The sequence below is a fragment of the Sabethes cyaneus genome, chromosome 2, assembly GCF_943734655.1.
Source record: "Sabethes cyaneus chromosome 2, idSabCyanKW18_F2, whole genome shotgun sequence".
In the NCBI taxonomy this organism is placed as follows: domain Eukaryota; kingdom Metazoa; phylum Arthropoda; class Insecta; order Diptera; family Culicidae; genus Sabethes; species Sabethes cyaneus.
Genome location: NC_071354.1, coordinates 22704873 through 22718116, shown reverse-complemented (window position 1 = coordinate 22718116; position 13244 = coordinate 22704873). Strand labels below are relative to the sequence as shown.

At 41.0% G+C, this 13244-nt stretch overlaps 1 protein-coding gene across 1 annotated transcript; it reads left to right on the top strand.

The window, feature by feature from the left end:
- Nucleotides 1-830: 830 nt before the first annotated feature.
- Nucleotides 831-13038, top strand: LOC128735181 (uncharacterized). The gene is made up of 6 exons (XM_053829676.1): nt 831-859; nt 3575-3621; nt 12028-12227; nt 12292-12569; nt 12632-12804; nt 12867-13038. The coding sequence occupies exons 1-6, from the start codon at nt 831-833 to the stop codon at nt 12953-12955; spliced, it is 816 nt and encodes a 271-aa protein (XP_053685651.1). The 3' UTR covers nt 12956-13038.
- The last annotated feature ends 206 nt before the right edge of the window (nt 13039-13244 follow it).

The following is a 13244-nucleotide window of genomic DNA, read 5'->3' as shown; positions in this document are numbered from 1 at the left end:
ATGAAAATGCGGGACAGACAAGCAAGAAAAGAAAAAAAGGAAGAATAGACTAAAGGAACAGGTAAAATTGCAGAGAAAAAGACAAAAAACGGGAGAAAAAAAGGGTCATATCAGAAAGCAAAGTGAGAAAAAGGATCCAAAAATATAATAAATGCAACAGAAAGAAGAGAAAACAGAGCATTTGAAAGAGGACAAACGAAACAACCGACGACGAAAAACGAGAAAGAAAGGATGACAACTGGAAACGGAAAAAGGGAAAAGAGAAGAGAAAAGTCGGAAAATGCGACAAAAAAAACAACAAAACAATGAGTGAAAAACAAGAGGAAAATAGGACTGAACATAAGAAAAAATGGGATCGGAAACAAAGAAAACGAAATAGAAAACATGGGAAAGAAAAACGAAACACAAAGAAAAAAACTGAAAGAAAAAAGAAGAGAAGTAACAGCAAAAATTAAGAAGAAGAAAAAAATGGAAAGAAGTGGACAAACGGGAAAAGAAAAGAAAAAAACTAGAAAAGGTAAGACGAAATAGGTCAATCCTACTTTCAAGTAAGATTTTGTGCCTAATTTCCTGTTCATGTCAAAATTCAGATCTAATTTCTTGTCTAATATCAAGTTCAATTTGAAGTCCAATTACATGTCCAATTTCAAACCCAATTTCAAGTCTATTTTAATACCAATTTTAAGTCAAATTTAAACTCTGACTTCCAATTTCTAGTAAAATTTGAATTCTAATTTCAAGCCTAATTTCATATGTGAATCCAACTCTGAATTTAATTCCAATTTACGTCCCATTTCAATTCCAATTCCAATTAAAGTTCAATTTACGGCATGACAACCAACTTCAAGCCCAATTGCAAGTAATAACTTCAAATTCACTTTAAGTCCGATTTCATGTCTATTTCCAAGTAAAACTTTCAATCAAAATTAACTACAAATTTGAATCCAATTTCTAGTCCAATTTCAAGATCAATTTGAAATAATGCCTCTAGCCCAAATTAGTCCAAATGCAAATCATGCTATCATGCTCGATTTCAAGTACAATTTCAACTCTAATTTCTATTCCAGATCCAAGTTTAATTTCAAGTCCAATTTCAACTTAGATTTTAAATCTAATTGCATCCGAAAGTTCAGAGTTTGCAACCTAATTGGCCGTTATTTTTGTGATAAGTAATAGTAGTTTCGCCACCCTGCGCTTTCTCGATCTTTCAGGCCAATACATTCTACTGAAAGGCGGGCACCCCATCTTTTGTTTATGTCTGGGAACGCTAGTGATTAGGAGTACATATATTTGAACACTATCCTTTTGAAAAAAAAAAAAATGCTTTACCTTGCTGATCAATATTCCACCCACCATCATTAAGGTTTTAGCTGAAACAGTTATTTCGAGTGTAAGTACTGACGTAAGTCCTTTTCGGTGATATCACCCGATTACTTAACGCGAACTCTGCGAATTACACCTTCAGCCTTGACCCCTTTTTTTGAACTTTTCTGCCATTAACTGAGAATGCAAACAGGTACCGACCTACCTACCTACACCTATTTAGTCATCAAGTAGAGAGCACCGGCCGGATTGGGTGTGTTCGTGATAGCAGCCTACAAATTTTACATTCCACCGGTCAATCGGTGGACTGGACAGCCGGGGGTTGATGTATTGCCACCCAGCAGTGTGACGTGCTAGCGTTAGATTCTTCAGCCGCGGTGGTGTCCTCGTTGGTTGATGACAGTTGATTTATGATATTGTTATTCTCTCATCATCAGTGCTGGTGGTTCGGTTCTGAAGGGTGCCCGGTGGATGAATTACACAGTAACGAGTAGATTGATCAAGCTCGCGGGGCATATTTGCTGTTCCATTAGCGGAATTTCCGCGCGCGCGTTCCGTTCCATTCGGGGGCGGACAACTGCGGTACTTTTATAGCTCAACGACTTCAGGAAATTGCACTCGTTACGGTGCTGACAGTGGCAGAGCGCACTTTCTTCTTCGACAGTCAAGTGAACTGGCAAACAACGTTATATCCTCCAACCTCAAAGAGTCTGTGCACATCAAACATGTTTACTTTCGACGGCTAAAGCAAAACAGAGACCGGCGCGCGGCGATGGGCTTTCGAGTGATTGCCAAATCCTTGAAGCGGATGTCGTCGTCGTCGTCATCATCATCATCATCCTCACCATCATCACGATTGCAAATACACTTCACATCTTTCTAGAAAGAAAGGAAAATGTGAATTACTGGTTTTTCTCAATTTTTTTTTGGCAAACCCCTACAGCAAGTAATTCACGTGTATGTTTGCTTTTTGCCAGTTTTCCGACTTCCTCAGTCCGTACGTCCGGAGGATGAGAACACGTTCACTTCAGACGCGCCTAAAATTAAGACCATTACGAAAGGTCGTGTGAGCTCTGCCACGGTTCGTAGTGTTTATTTACACGCTAGTGGTGCACGAAATGGAAAGAAAATTTTTGAATATTTATTATGTGTGTGCAAGTTCACGCTTCCTTTCCGTGTCGTGTCGGGTTTTACACGCGTTGGTTTTCAAAACACATATCAAATAAAAGCGTCATCGCTGGTTGGTGAGGTTACAATCGTCGTCGGGATGAAAAGCAGACACAGTACAGTGCAGTACTTTTTTTACGACCGGTAACTGGGTCTGGTTGGCCGCTGGCCATACGTAGGTATTCACCGGATCTACTGCGTGAGTAATGCTCTCTAATTGCACGCGGGGCGGGTGCGCGAGTCCGAGAGGTTTTGCACTGCGATATTGTCCATGGATATTTGTATGCTTTCAGTGTTTGATTTATGACATTTGTTTATTCACTGTTTGGTTTAATAAACAATGTTACTCTTAAAAATTGTTCAGGATGAAAACTGAATGTTGTGTAATTGACCTCGATTAAAATTTCGTTGGAATTCTCTTTTAAGTTTAATATATGAAACAAAACCGATTTCGATTCCATGAAAACTTAAAACAGCCCCAAGGAAATATTCTTGTTAGTAGTAACGTGCTCAAACATCAAATTTTTGGAACTTTTGCGGTATATGACAAGCAAATTAAAAATGTTGGACAAAAACTTTAACCCTCCCCAAACATTTATAGTTCATCTTTAGTCAGTGGCTGTAGTTTGCCTTTTTCCTGTCTAAACTCTCAAAGAAAAATAATGATGCGTACCTATGCATGCTATTTTGTGAATGGTGTTGCGAGGAAATAGCCAAGTATCCGGAAGTCCCTGTATCATCACAGTCAGCGGCCCAGGTATTTCATGCGTGCGTAATTTGCATGGAGGCGCATTCATCGACATAAATTAATGACACGTCCTGGTGTGAAAGCCTTCTTTTGGCCTTTGTAATTGTCACATAGTGACAATCAGTGAAATGGCTGCAAATGTTGACTGCATGCAATAATAATAATAATAGTGCTGTCAACTTTCGTTAATTGCAATAAGTTTATAGCCGTTTTTGAGAAAGACCTTCATCATTAGTTGGTCTGTTCAAGTTATAAGTTGACAGAAGGATCCTTACTTAGCTTGAACAGCTGAGTCCAATTAACGAAAGTCTTTCTCAAAATTGGCCATAAACTTAGAGCAGTTGACGAAATTGGATTGTACATCATTCTAATGCAAGCCAATCGTTTTATTTATTTCTAATGATAGAAAAAATAAAATTATTTTCTTGTATCTATTAACATTTGGAATATATCCGAGATATATCACAAATGTTAAATCGGCCAGGCCAACTGTGAAGTATTGCCGCACTCACGGTTTTGTGAAATGTATCTTTAGGTATTTTAGGCCGTCACATTACAAAAGTAAGAACGATTTCTCTAGAGGATATGTACATATGAGAGTTAATGAATTTCAATAAAACAAAACAAGAATAATTTGAAGACTGTACCAATAATAAAAATAATCTATAATGGACCTGGAATAATATCATACATTGTATTGTTCATTTTATGCAGGGGGAGGATGTGGCATACTAAAATTTATAGCATATTCGAGGATTTTCCTGGAACGTGTAGTGTGTGTTGATAACAAATTATTTGGGCAGTAGCCGGTAGCGTGTTTTGTTTGACAAACGACAATTGATGAAGAAACGTCCAGGCGTTCCGTGTGCCCGCCTTGTCGTCTCCTGCCCAGTCAGCTCCCCCTTCTGTCATGCAGCTAATCATGCATCGAGTAAACTCTATGAAAATTCCTATAACGGAAACGAACTAAAGTTTCTTTCATATATCCCTCCTCGGTGGAAGCCCCCTTTTTTTCTAATAGTCACTTACACAACAGCAATCAGTAAATGCAAGAGAAACGCAATCCCTTTTACTTATTTGAACCTCCCCCGTTGTTGGAGACCCTCCCGCGTCTTTTGTCAACCCCCAAGTGCTCATTCCCTTATGTCAAGGAACATGTCTGCCAAGTTTTATAAAAAATGGTCAAGGCGTTTCGGAGTTATGACCTCCCTCTATTAGGGAACCCCATTTTTTATTAACCCTCCAGTGCTGATTCCCTTATGTTACGGAATATGTGTGCCAAGTTTGGTGGAGAACTGTCAAAGCGTTCTGGAGTTACGACATCCCCCCCTTTTAGGGATCCCCTCCTTTTGTCAGGATTTATATTTCATGCATTTAAAAAAAAAGATTAACATCCCCCTGAAGGTAACGTTTCTTTTTAACAATGCATATGTGGGGCAGTTTACAAAAATATCCTGCAATTGGAGCTAAAAGTTCCTAAAATTTTATGAAATTTTGTACTCTGGTATAGATTTAGTTTAATAACTAAACTGACTACAGTGGACCTCGAGGTACCGTTGTTGAGCTGCGTATCTGTAGGCTTAAAATAGACGTTACAGTGCTTTTTATTTAACAAATGCTATCCATGTCTTCTCGTTGTACCAGCCGGGATACGAGTAAGTTTGATGAAGATCTGATACCCAACCAACGCAGGTGGAAGCCAAGGTCGTATGTTGACTGGAAATGAGGGCTCTTTTGAGCTTCGTTGGTCCTCCGGCGAGACAGCGGGTTGATGCAGCAGACCTTGCAGGCCGCCATCTTGAAAAACTAATAAGCAATGAACGACGAACAAAGAAATTCGGACTGTAACAATCGGAATAGACCCATGCGCCGGAAAAGTAAACTTGGAACGTGAAACTACTAATTTCTTAACTGTCAAGAAAGCATTCGAGTATTCTGCGACGTATTGAAGAGACGCAAGTTCGACGTCGTAGCTCTGTAGGAGGTGTGCTGGAAGGGCTCAACGGTACGTACGGTAGTGATGAGTGAGATGCGGAAACGGGTGATTGGGTGGTGGCCAATTGATCTCAGCTCCGGGGTACGATGCTGGCCTAACAAGTCAGTCGTCGTATGTTCGAATCTCGACTATGCGATGCCGCTACAGAGTTAATAGGATCTTTGCACTAGCCCCGCAATTTTCCTGTACTTTAAAAACCGACTGCGTAGTCTGTCGATAAAGAAGGGTCAAGTTCTGAAAGACGTTTATACCCATGGCTTTGCTTTGTTTTGCTTTGTCCTAAGGTGTCGAGCCCAATATGGCGACAGTGATCAGGATACGGAGGCAGGCTCACAGGAAAGGCTCTCGCCTGGAAAGATCACGTAACGCTAAACGAATGAACCTCTTCTACACTCGTTCAATTCGTAAATTCCAAGTTAGTTGATAGTCCAGATTGAACACGCATTTTCTAATAGTGGTCTCATCAGGGAACAGAACCAAGGCTTCAACCAATTCTTTTTTTTTACCGCAGTCACTCCAACGCGCATTCAAATTCACACCGTCTGTTTTGTGGTGTAATACGAACGCTATGCATAACGCCATTAGCAGCTTGCTCAGTCATGCCTCCGTTTTGAACGGTAGAACGAATGCATTTTAAACCTTTTCAACATTTTCGTTTCGATCAAGTTGCCTTTACCGTTTGGAGCAGCGAATGACTGCAAAACAGTAAAATGACTGGCAGTCACCACGCTATCGAAAAGCAACCGCGCTATCGTATGATTCAATACTACAAAAAAACAACCACTACATATGCATGGAAGAAGTCGGTCGGACTTCGTCCAATATAAACGAACATTTTGCTTGCGTCGGACCGACTCCGGGTGACAAACTATTACTGTGACACTGCGAGCAGCCGATTTGGAGACAAAAAGAGAAACGAAAAAATACGTCATCTTATGCTTCCATTCAGTTTGCAGTTTAGATTCTTCGATATGAACGCGCAAAGCGGGAGAGCGACTGTTGGCTTTTCCTGAGAGGCCGCATAAATTATAACATGGCAGCAGCGCAAGCGGTAGATTGACTGGATTCAAAAAACAATCAAAAAAGCGTTAAAAAAGCGCAACTTAAATGCGAAAAGCGTACGCAGTCACGCAGTCACATTCAACTTGCGATCCCTTTTCAAGCCCTGAACAAAACAAAGCCTGCAAGCAGTATCGTTTCTTAAAATCTCGTCCGATTGTCGAAGTAAAGCCGAGCTGTCGAAATGCTTTAGAGATAATAACCGAGCAATTCTGGTTGAAATTAAGTTTAGCATCGAGACTAACGCCAAGATCGTTGAGTTGTTCAACCCTTTTGAGTGCTAGACCATCAATGTTGTTTTTGAAAATAACAGGGTTAGCAATGCGATTGAATGTCATAACCTGACACTTTGAAATACTAACGATCAGTCTGTTCTTGCGACACCAAATGATGAAAATATGCAGCAGCTTTTGCAGATTACGATAATCTTCAATTGAACATACTATTAGCCTTTAACTAGTCAGCGGATATATGGGGTAAAGGAAGCGGCAGAAGATTCAAACGATATTAGCTGAAACCTCCCTTCACCAAACCTGCAGCCTACCTTGAATGAGGAGGTTAAACCCGATTCACTCACTGATGACTGTCCAAGAAAAATGTCGCAAAGTGGAATCGCACAACGAAGAACAACTCAAAAGCGACAGTGAAACTGATAACTGAACCAAAACCAGATCAGACCGAGGCCTGGCGACTAGCTTTATGAGTCCGGTTTTCGACTAATAGAAGTGGTGAAAATCTTTGGATGTGTGAACTGTACTTGAATTTAAAGGTACCTTGTACATTCTCCTACATGCTAAGTTTTATTACAAATTGTACATGGTGGGTTAGTTATGGCTTCTTGGTTTTACTTGCGGTTTCGTGGGTACTCGTAGTGGGTATGGGTATTCACAGCTGGATAAGGTCCGTCCAGCAGATGACGACACTGACGGCTCGACTCGATGACGTCCACTTAGCAAGCGTATGTATTGGGGAAGAGTAGACGCTGGTTGCGGTTAAATTTCAGGAACAGAATGACACGCCACAGTTTACAGTATGGGCCGTATGCACCGACCCACAATCAACGGTGGCTACGACTATCAATGATGAACTCAGCAGGTGCCGGACCTACCGACGAAGAGTTTGGAAACGTCGTGGATGAATATCTCGGCAGGTGCCGGATCTACCGCCGAGCGATGTATACACGTCGTGCCAGTGGATGAATATCTCAGCAGGTGCCGGATCTAGCGCCGAGCGATATATAAACGTCGTGACGGTTGAGGGAAAGTTCAGCAATAGCCGGGATTAGCGACGCACACTCCAGCAGATGAATGTACCGCCAGTCGGCCTATCGGTCACGGTGCACAGGTAGCAGCCCGGTTCTAAACGGATGAGTTGATTTACTCTCGGCTACAAATGACGTTGATCTCAACCCCGAGTGGCACGGGTAGAGTTTACGCGTGTTGATTTGACCGGTAAATTCGCCGACCGAAACTGAAGAATTGGCTTCGTTGGCTTTCCTGTACAGACGAAAAACTCCGGAAATAATCCGGTAAAACAGAAAAGGCCCGCTGGACCTTTCCAGCACGATTAGTAATCGGTCGCCATACCATCTTTTCTTCCACCATCTACCCATACCGCACAATATTTAACCATAATCAATCATTCAGAGTTATTCATTTACCTTTTCTGTTGTACAATCTATTTGTCTGACACTCGATACAATAATGACAATACTCAGCTTTATGTTGCTCACAGACAAAAGCTACTAAACGACAATGATTAACAATAAAATACTCCACGTACAATAAAACACTAACCGTATTCTTAACTTATAGATTTCACTTTTGTGCATGCCAAATTTTAGGTTTTTAACTTCTACCTTAGCTGTAAGTATAGAACAACACATTAAAACTTTCACCACTTTTAATAAAATAAATTTACTCTTAATGACACACACGACGCGCACTTCTGGAATCTGTGCCAGTTTCGAACATATACAAGTTTCACTGTGAGAACGCTGAGCTTTTATAGATTCGAAGAGCGGAAGTTGTGAGACGAGGCAACGGCAAGTCCGAATGTCACCGAGAGCGATGATTTGCCTACGTCCACTGAGCTAAACTTCTCCCGTTTAACCATTAGTGAGGTGTGCTGTACGATGTACCTCACACTCATGGTGGTAAGACTCACACATTTAGGTGACGGCGAGATGGCCTGTTGAGAAGTTCACCAGTTTAGTACAATCTGGATGCACCTCACTCATCGGGTCCAGCTAATATCAGGGACGGACTTCGGGAATGGACGGGAAATTTCCACTACAAGTTATTGGCTACATTGTTGTGGCGAATGCCACAACTTATACTTGTAACCCAACGGTTACAATACAACTGGATACAATTTCAGATCGTCTGCGTACACTTACTTGGAACCGTCTCCCAGAAGCAAAGCGATGTCATTGAAGAAAAACGAAAAATGCAGTGGGCCCATATTGCTACCTCGTGGTACGCCACGAGGGCTTGTAGAACTGTTTCAAAATTGCCGGAAAATTTCTTTGCTCGAACGACCGGTTAAAATTGTAACCTCTGGTTACATATTTTATATAAAATTAGCTTTGCCAATACGCTATCTCAAAGCAAAGCCTGAGTGCTAATTCCGTTATCGAAATTTGACCTTCTGTTTTTAAACGACAGACTTTGTAACCAGCTGTTAGAATACAGGACAGTGCGGGGTCAGTGTTACGATCCTAACAGCCTCTCCCAGCCGAGATTCGAACATACGACGACTGGCTTATTAGACCAGCGTCTTACCTCGAGGCCAACTGGGAGGTACGCTATCTCAATCTGCTCATAATTCCCAATCCAAATTTCCATCCAAGTCCATCTCTGAGTAAGCTGTCGACTGTTTGAATGATTGCATTCCAAACCTTCGAGTGGAGCGGTCACTCAAAGCGGGAAAGCTGTTTCGGTCATATCTAAAACGACCTGAGTAAGCTGTCTACTGAGTGTGTGATATTCCTCCAAGTCGGTCGCTATGCGATGGACGGACGGGTCACTCACCCGGTAAAACTCTCTCTGGCAAAGCTAAACAGGTTTGAGCCTGCTTTCAACAAGGTGAGCGATATCGCTCCAAGTCTGTCGCGTTGAGACTGAAACGGACGGGTCACTCACGGGGGAAAGCTTTCTCAATAATCCGCAAGAGAGCGGTGATGCGATCGACTGGATGAGTTATATCCCTCCACGTCTGGCGTCTCGCGTCTGGGACGGAGGGGTAACTCTCTCGGGAAGGTCTTTTCTAATACACCAGAAGATTCCTCTGCAAGTGTGATAACCCTTCACATCCATTAGACGGAGGGGTCCTCCCTACAGGATTGCTCACCAATTTAATGAGGAATATAGCCGAGGTATTCAAAGCCATAGGGTATTATCCAGTAAATAATTGTTGCCAGGACAAAAGATTGTTAAAAATTGGAATTCTTCGAAAGATTTAAATTTTTAACTGACCGAAATTATAAAAGGGCTCAGGCTAGATAAACAGCATATCAATTGTGAGATAATATTAAGATTGTGTCGTATGTGTGTAGTTAAAAGGAAAACACTAGTATTCTAGTGCCAAACAATTAAACAACAATTATAGAAAAAGCCAAGAGTCTACAAACACGAAATAAAGAAACAGACGTGAATAAAAAGTTAGTAAAAATAATAGTGCTGTTATACAAGGAAACAAAAGGTCCTCGAGGGTCCTTTTGTTCTTGGACTTTCTTCCACAGACGGAATTAGCATGGGCACCCATAACCGGATTAACCGTTTTACAATTCTGCGTTCTGCAGAATCGAATTTATCTACCTAGCAACTTTCATGTGAATGCTGTTCGTGAAGAACCAAACGGGGTTGGGTGGATGTATAAGCAATGTCGCTTACATGGTTCCACGAGAATATAAGACGCTTCTTCCGGCATAGACCTCCGGTTTTTAGATACATTACTTCGCCGTGCAAACTTATCTTGAGTGATGATTTGTGTGCTAGAAGGGCGCGTCAAAATCCTCTCCGACCTTATAAGACTTGGGCTAGTTACTTCATCTCTCTTCCAGTCTTCGATTCATTCGATACCCGGATGCTCCCACTCCTTTGCTTTAATGATGGTATATGGCAATGTAATAATATATGTGTTATATGAATATAGAATATATGAAGATATATGGGAAAAAATAGAACAATCTCACCAGCAGTCCTTCGAATGGAATAGAGTTGCATCATTTGAGTTTCCATAAGTGCTTCCATTATTAATTTAATTTGTATCCTGGTATCCATGAGCACTATTTAAATTTCTTTTCGGCCCGAGTTTTCACTATACAGTAGGAGGTGCTTCATGAGCTAAAACGAAACAAATAATTAAAATAACTTATATTAAGCTTACCTGCACACAAGGTCGTGTTGAACAGCCGTCACCCAAACCCGCAGTTTTGAGATCAGACAGCCGAGAACAACCCAGGAACAAGTTCCAGGGACTTCCGGAACACCCAGGCAAGTGATCAGTTTCGCACCTGAAAAAAGATTATCATGCGATACCTTAAATCAGACTAGGATTCAAAAACTAGATTTTTGGAACCCAAATCTGCTATCGAAGGTCACGTCTGTCATATCTGGATATGGTCGGGGACTCCGGGAACCCCTAGGAAACGACCACCGAAAAAAAAATCAGAAGGTCAGGTTCCGAAGTAAAACGTAGAGCCACAACACAGAAAAGAAGTGAAAGTTAAATTTAAACCAAATACAAATGAAGAAAAGTCGAAACTATTTTCACAAGCAAATTCCACTATTAAGTTCCGTTTCGGCTAAGCCGGTCAAAAAGTAACTTTAATCAATGGAAGCAAGCGTTCTGCTCATATTACTGTTACTCGAAAGTGAATTTTCTATCACTTTTTGATCAGCGCGTTGTTCGGACTTCCACATCTGTGTATGAAAAATCATTTTTGTTTAAAAATACATTGATATTCCATGGGGTCACTCGAATGAACACGATTTTCTAGTAAGATCGCTATAGGAAAGGAATTGGTTGCTCTGTCGTGATAGAAAGCCGAACCAACCGCAGGCTGAATGCCACTGAAATAAATAATCTAGTCCATTTATATATTACAATCTTTGCAGGGAAATTCAAAATAATAAAAAAATACGCAGGAAACGTTTTTTGCCTCTAGTGTTTGCAAAGTTTCAGTACAGACAAATATCCTAATCATCCTCCTTTCATTACTCCATATGTCATGATTCAATTTGTATTGTTAATTCATCGAACCATCAAACTATAAGCTTTAGTTTTCGATGATCTCTTTCACAAATAGAATCAATTAGCGTGCTAGGTTTTATTATATACATAAAATGGTTCTAACCTGGTCATAAGGTCCACAATAAGAGCTCCAACAAAACACAAATGGCTAGTCGGGTAGTTTTGAATAATGAATTTTACCCGAAAACAATCCAAACTGGTAATTGAATCTATATTTCTATTTTCAACCGATTTTTAGTATCTTCGCAAAATCTAAAACGGTGAAGATCTGCTTGCCAAATTTTCAATTTTTTTTACTCGTCTTCACCGGTCATTGTTACAAATAAGGCCTATGACTCGTGCGGCGCAATTTGACGACTTCTATCTCAAATTAACGTGATGATCTGCCGGTCTTCAGTGGCAGTGAAAATTAAATTTTTGGATCATGTTCAACTACCTAGTTGTCTCATAGGTTTTTTTTATTCTCCTTATTCGACAGCGTCCCAATGTCTTCAGATAACAAACTTGGATGTACCGCAATCGTACAAGCTGACTCGAGGTGAAGAGCCATCGGAAGAGCTCATCCTGGACTGCGAGTACGAACTGAAGGACGAAACATCGAAAGGGTTCGTTCTGAAGTGGAAGCATAACAACTTGCCGATCTATCAGTGGATTCCTTCGAAGAAGCCGGTGGCTTTGGTGAGTTCTTCTACCACTCATAAACTGAATCTTATTGTCAGCTTAAAAAAATTGTATTTTACAGGCCACCTTCAAGGGTCACGTCGATCTGGACTACTCGGTATCGGACGAACGGTTGCAGAAGTACCGTGCCCTGAAGCTGATCAATCCGGTAGCGAACTTCACCGGTAACTACAGCTGTTCGGTGCAGACATACCTGGAAAACGAAGTCAAAACGTCCCATCTGCAAATCATCGTTCCGGAGACGGAGTTCAATCTGACGTACAACCAGGAAAGCAACGGCAGCACGGTGGTGTCCTGTTCGGTTAGCGATATCTTTCCGAAACCGGAGCTGTCGTTGTTGTAAGTTGTAGTGGAGTTTCTGATTGGTGTACGATTTTGACCACATTCGTTTTATATTTTAGCGTCGATGAATCGGAAATCAACGATATTGTGGTGTCCGAAAATCACGAACAAGGTTTGTACGATGTAGTTTTGCAACATGTTCTTAGCGATGACTCGAAGGATGCAACTATTCACTGTCAATTGTCGATACCGGGGACCAATTATACAAGAAAGCGGGAGAAAATGTACCATGGTTCGTATACTATTAGCAATGTTGATGACGATATGGTGATTAAATTCAATATTTTTTTTTAGGATCTGCCTTCCGGTTTAACATATCGATTCTACAAGCGCTGATGTACGCGGTGTTTGCAGCGATCGCTTCCAGCACGGTTAGATTCTAACATTGCGACCTTAGCGTACGTAATGGAACGGGCCAAAGATTCACCAACATACAGATTTAGATGTGTAGAAACGAACGTTTAAACGCGAGAAACTATATTTATTCGGTATTAATAAGCTACCAGTGTCTTATTAGCAGTTCTTAAATAGTCTAAATGATTTCAACGTTAGTCTCTAAGCCTAACAGTGGAAACGACGAATTATGACGCTTAAATCTTTAACTGGTCCTTTGAAACCGGAGTACCACAAATATTAATTATTATAGGCCATTTTACTTTCTACCCACAGTTT

Bases quoted from the DNA above. Each gene is read 5' to 3' on its own strand.
- LOC128735181 (XM_053829676.1), top strand. From the start codon at position 831: ATGACAACCAACTTCAAGCCCAATTGCAA. The intron at 3,622-12,027 runs GTTTTATTTATT...CTTATTCGACAG, and splicing joins CATTCTAATGCAAGCCAATC to CGTCCCAATGTCTTCAGATA. The intron at 12,805-12,866 runs GTTCGTATACTA...ATTTTTTTTTAG, and splicing joins GCGGGAGAAAATGTACCATG to GATCTGCCTTCCGGTTTAAC.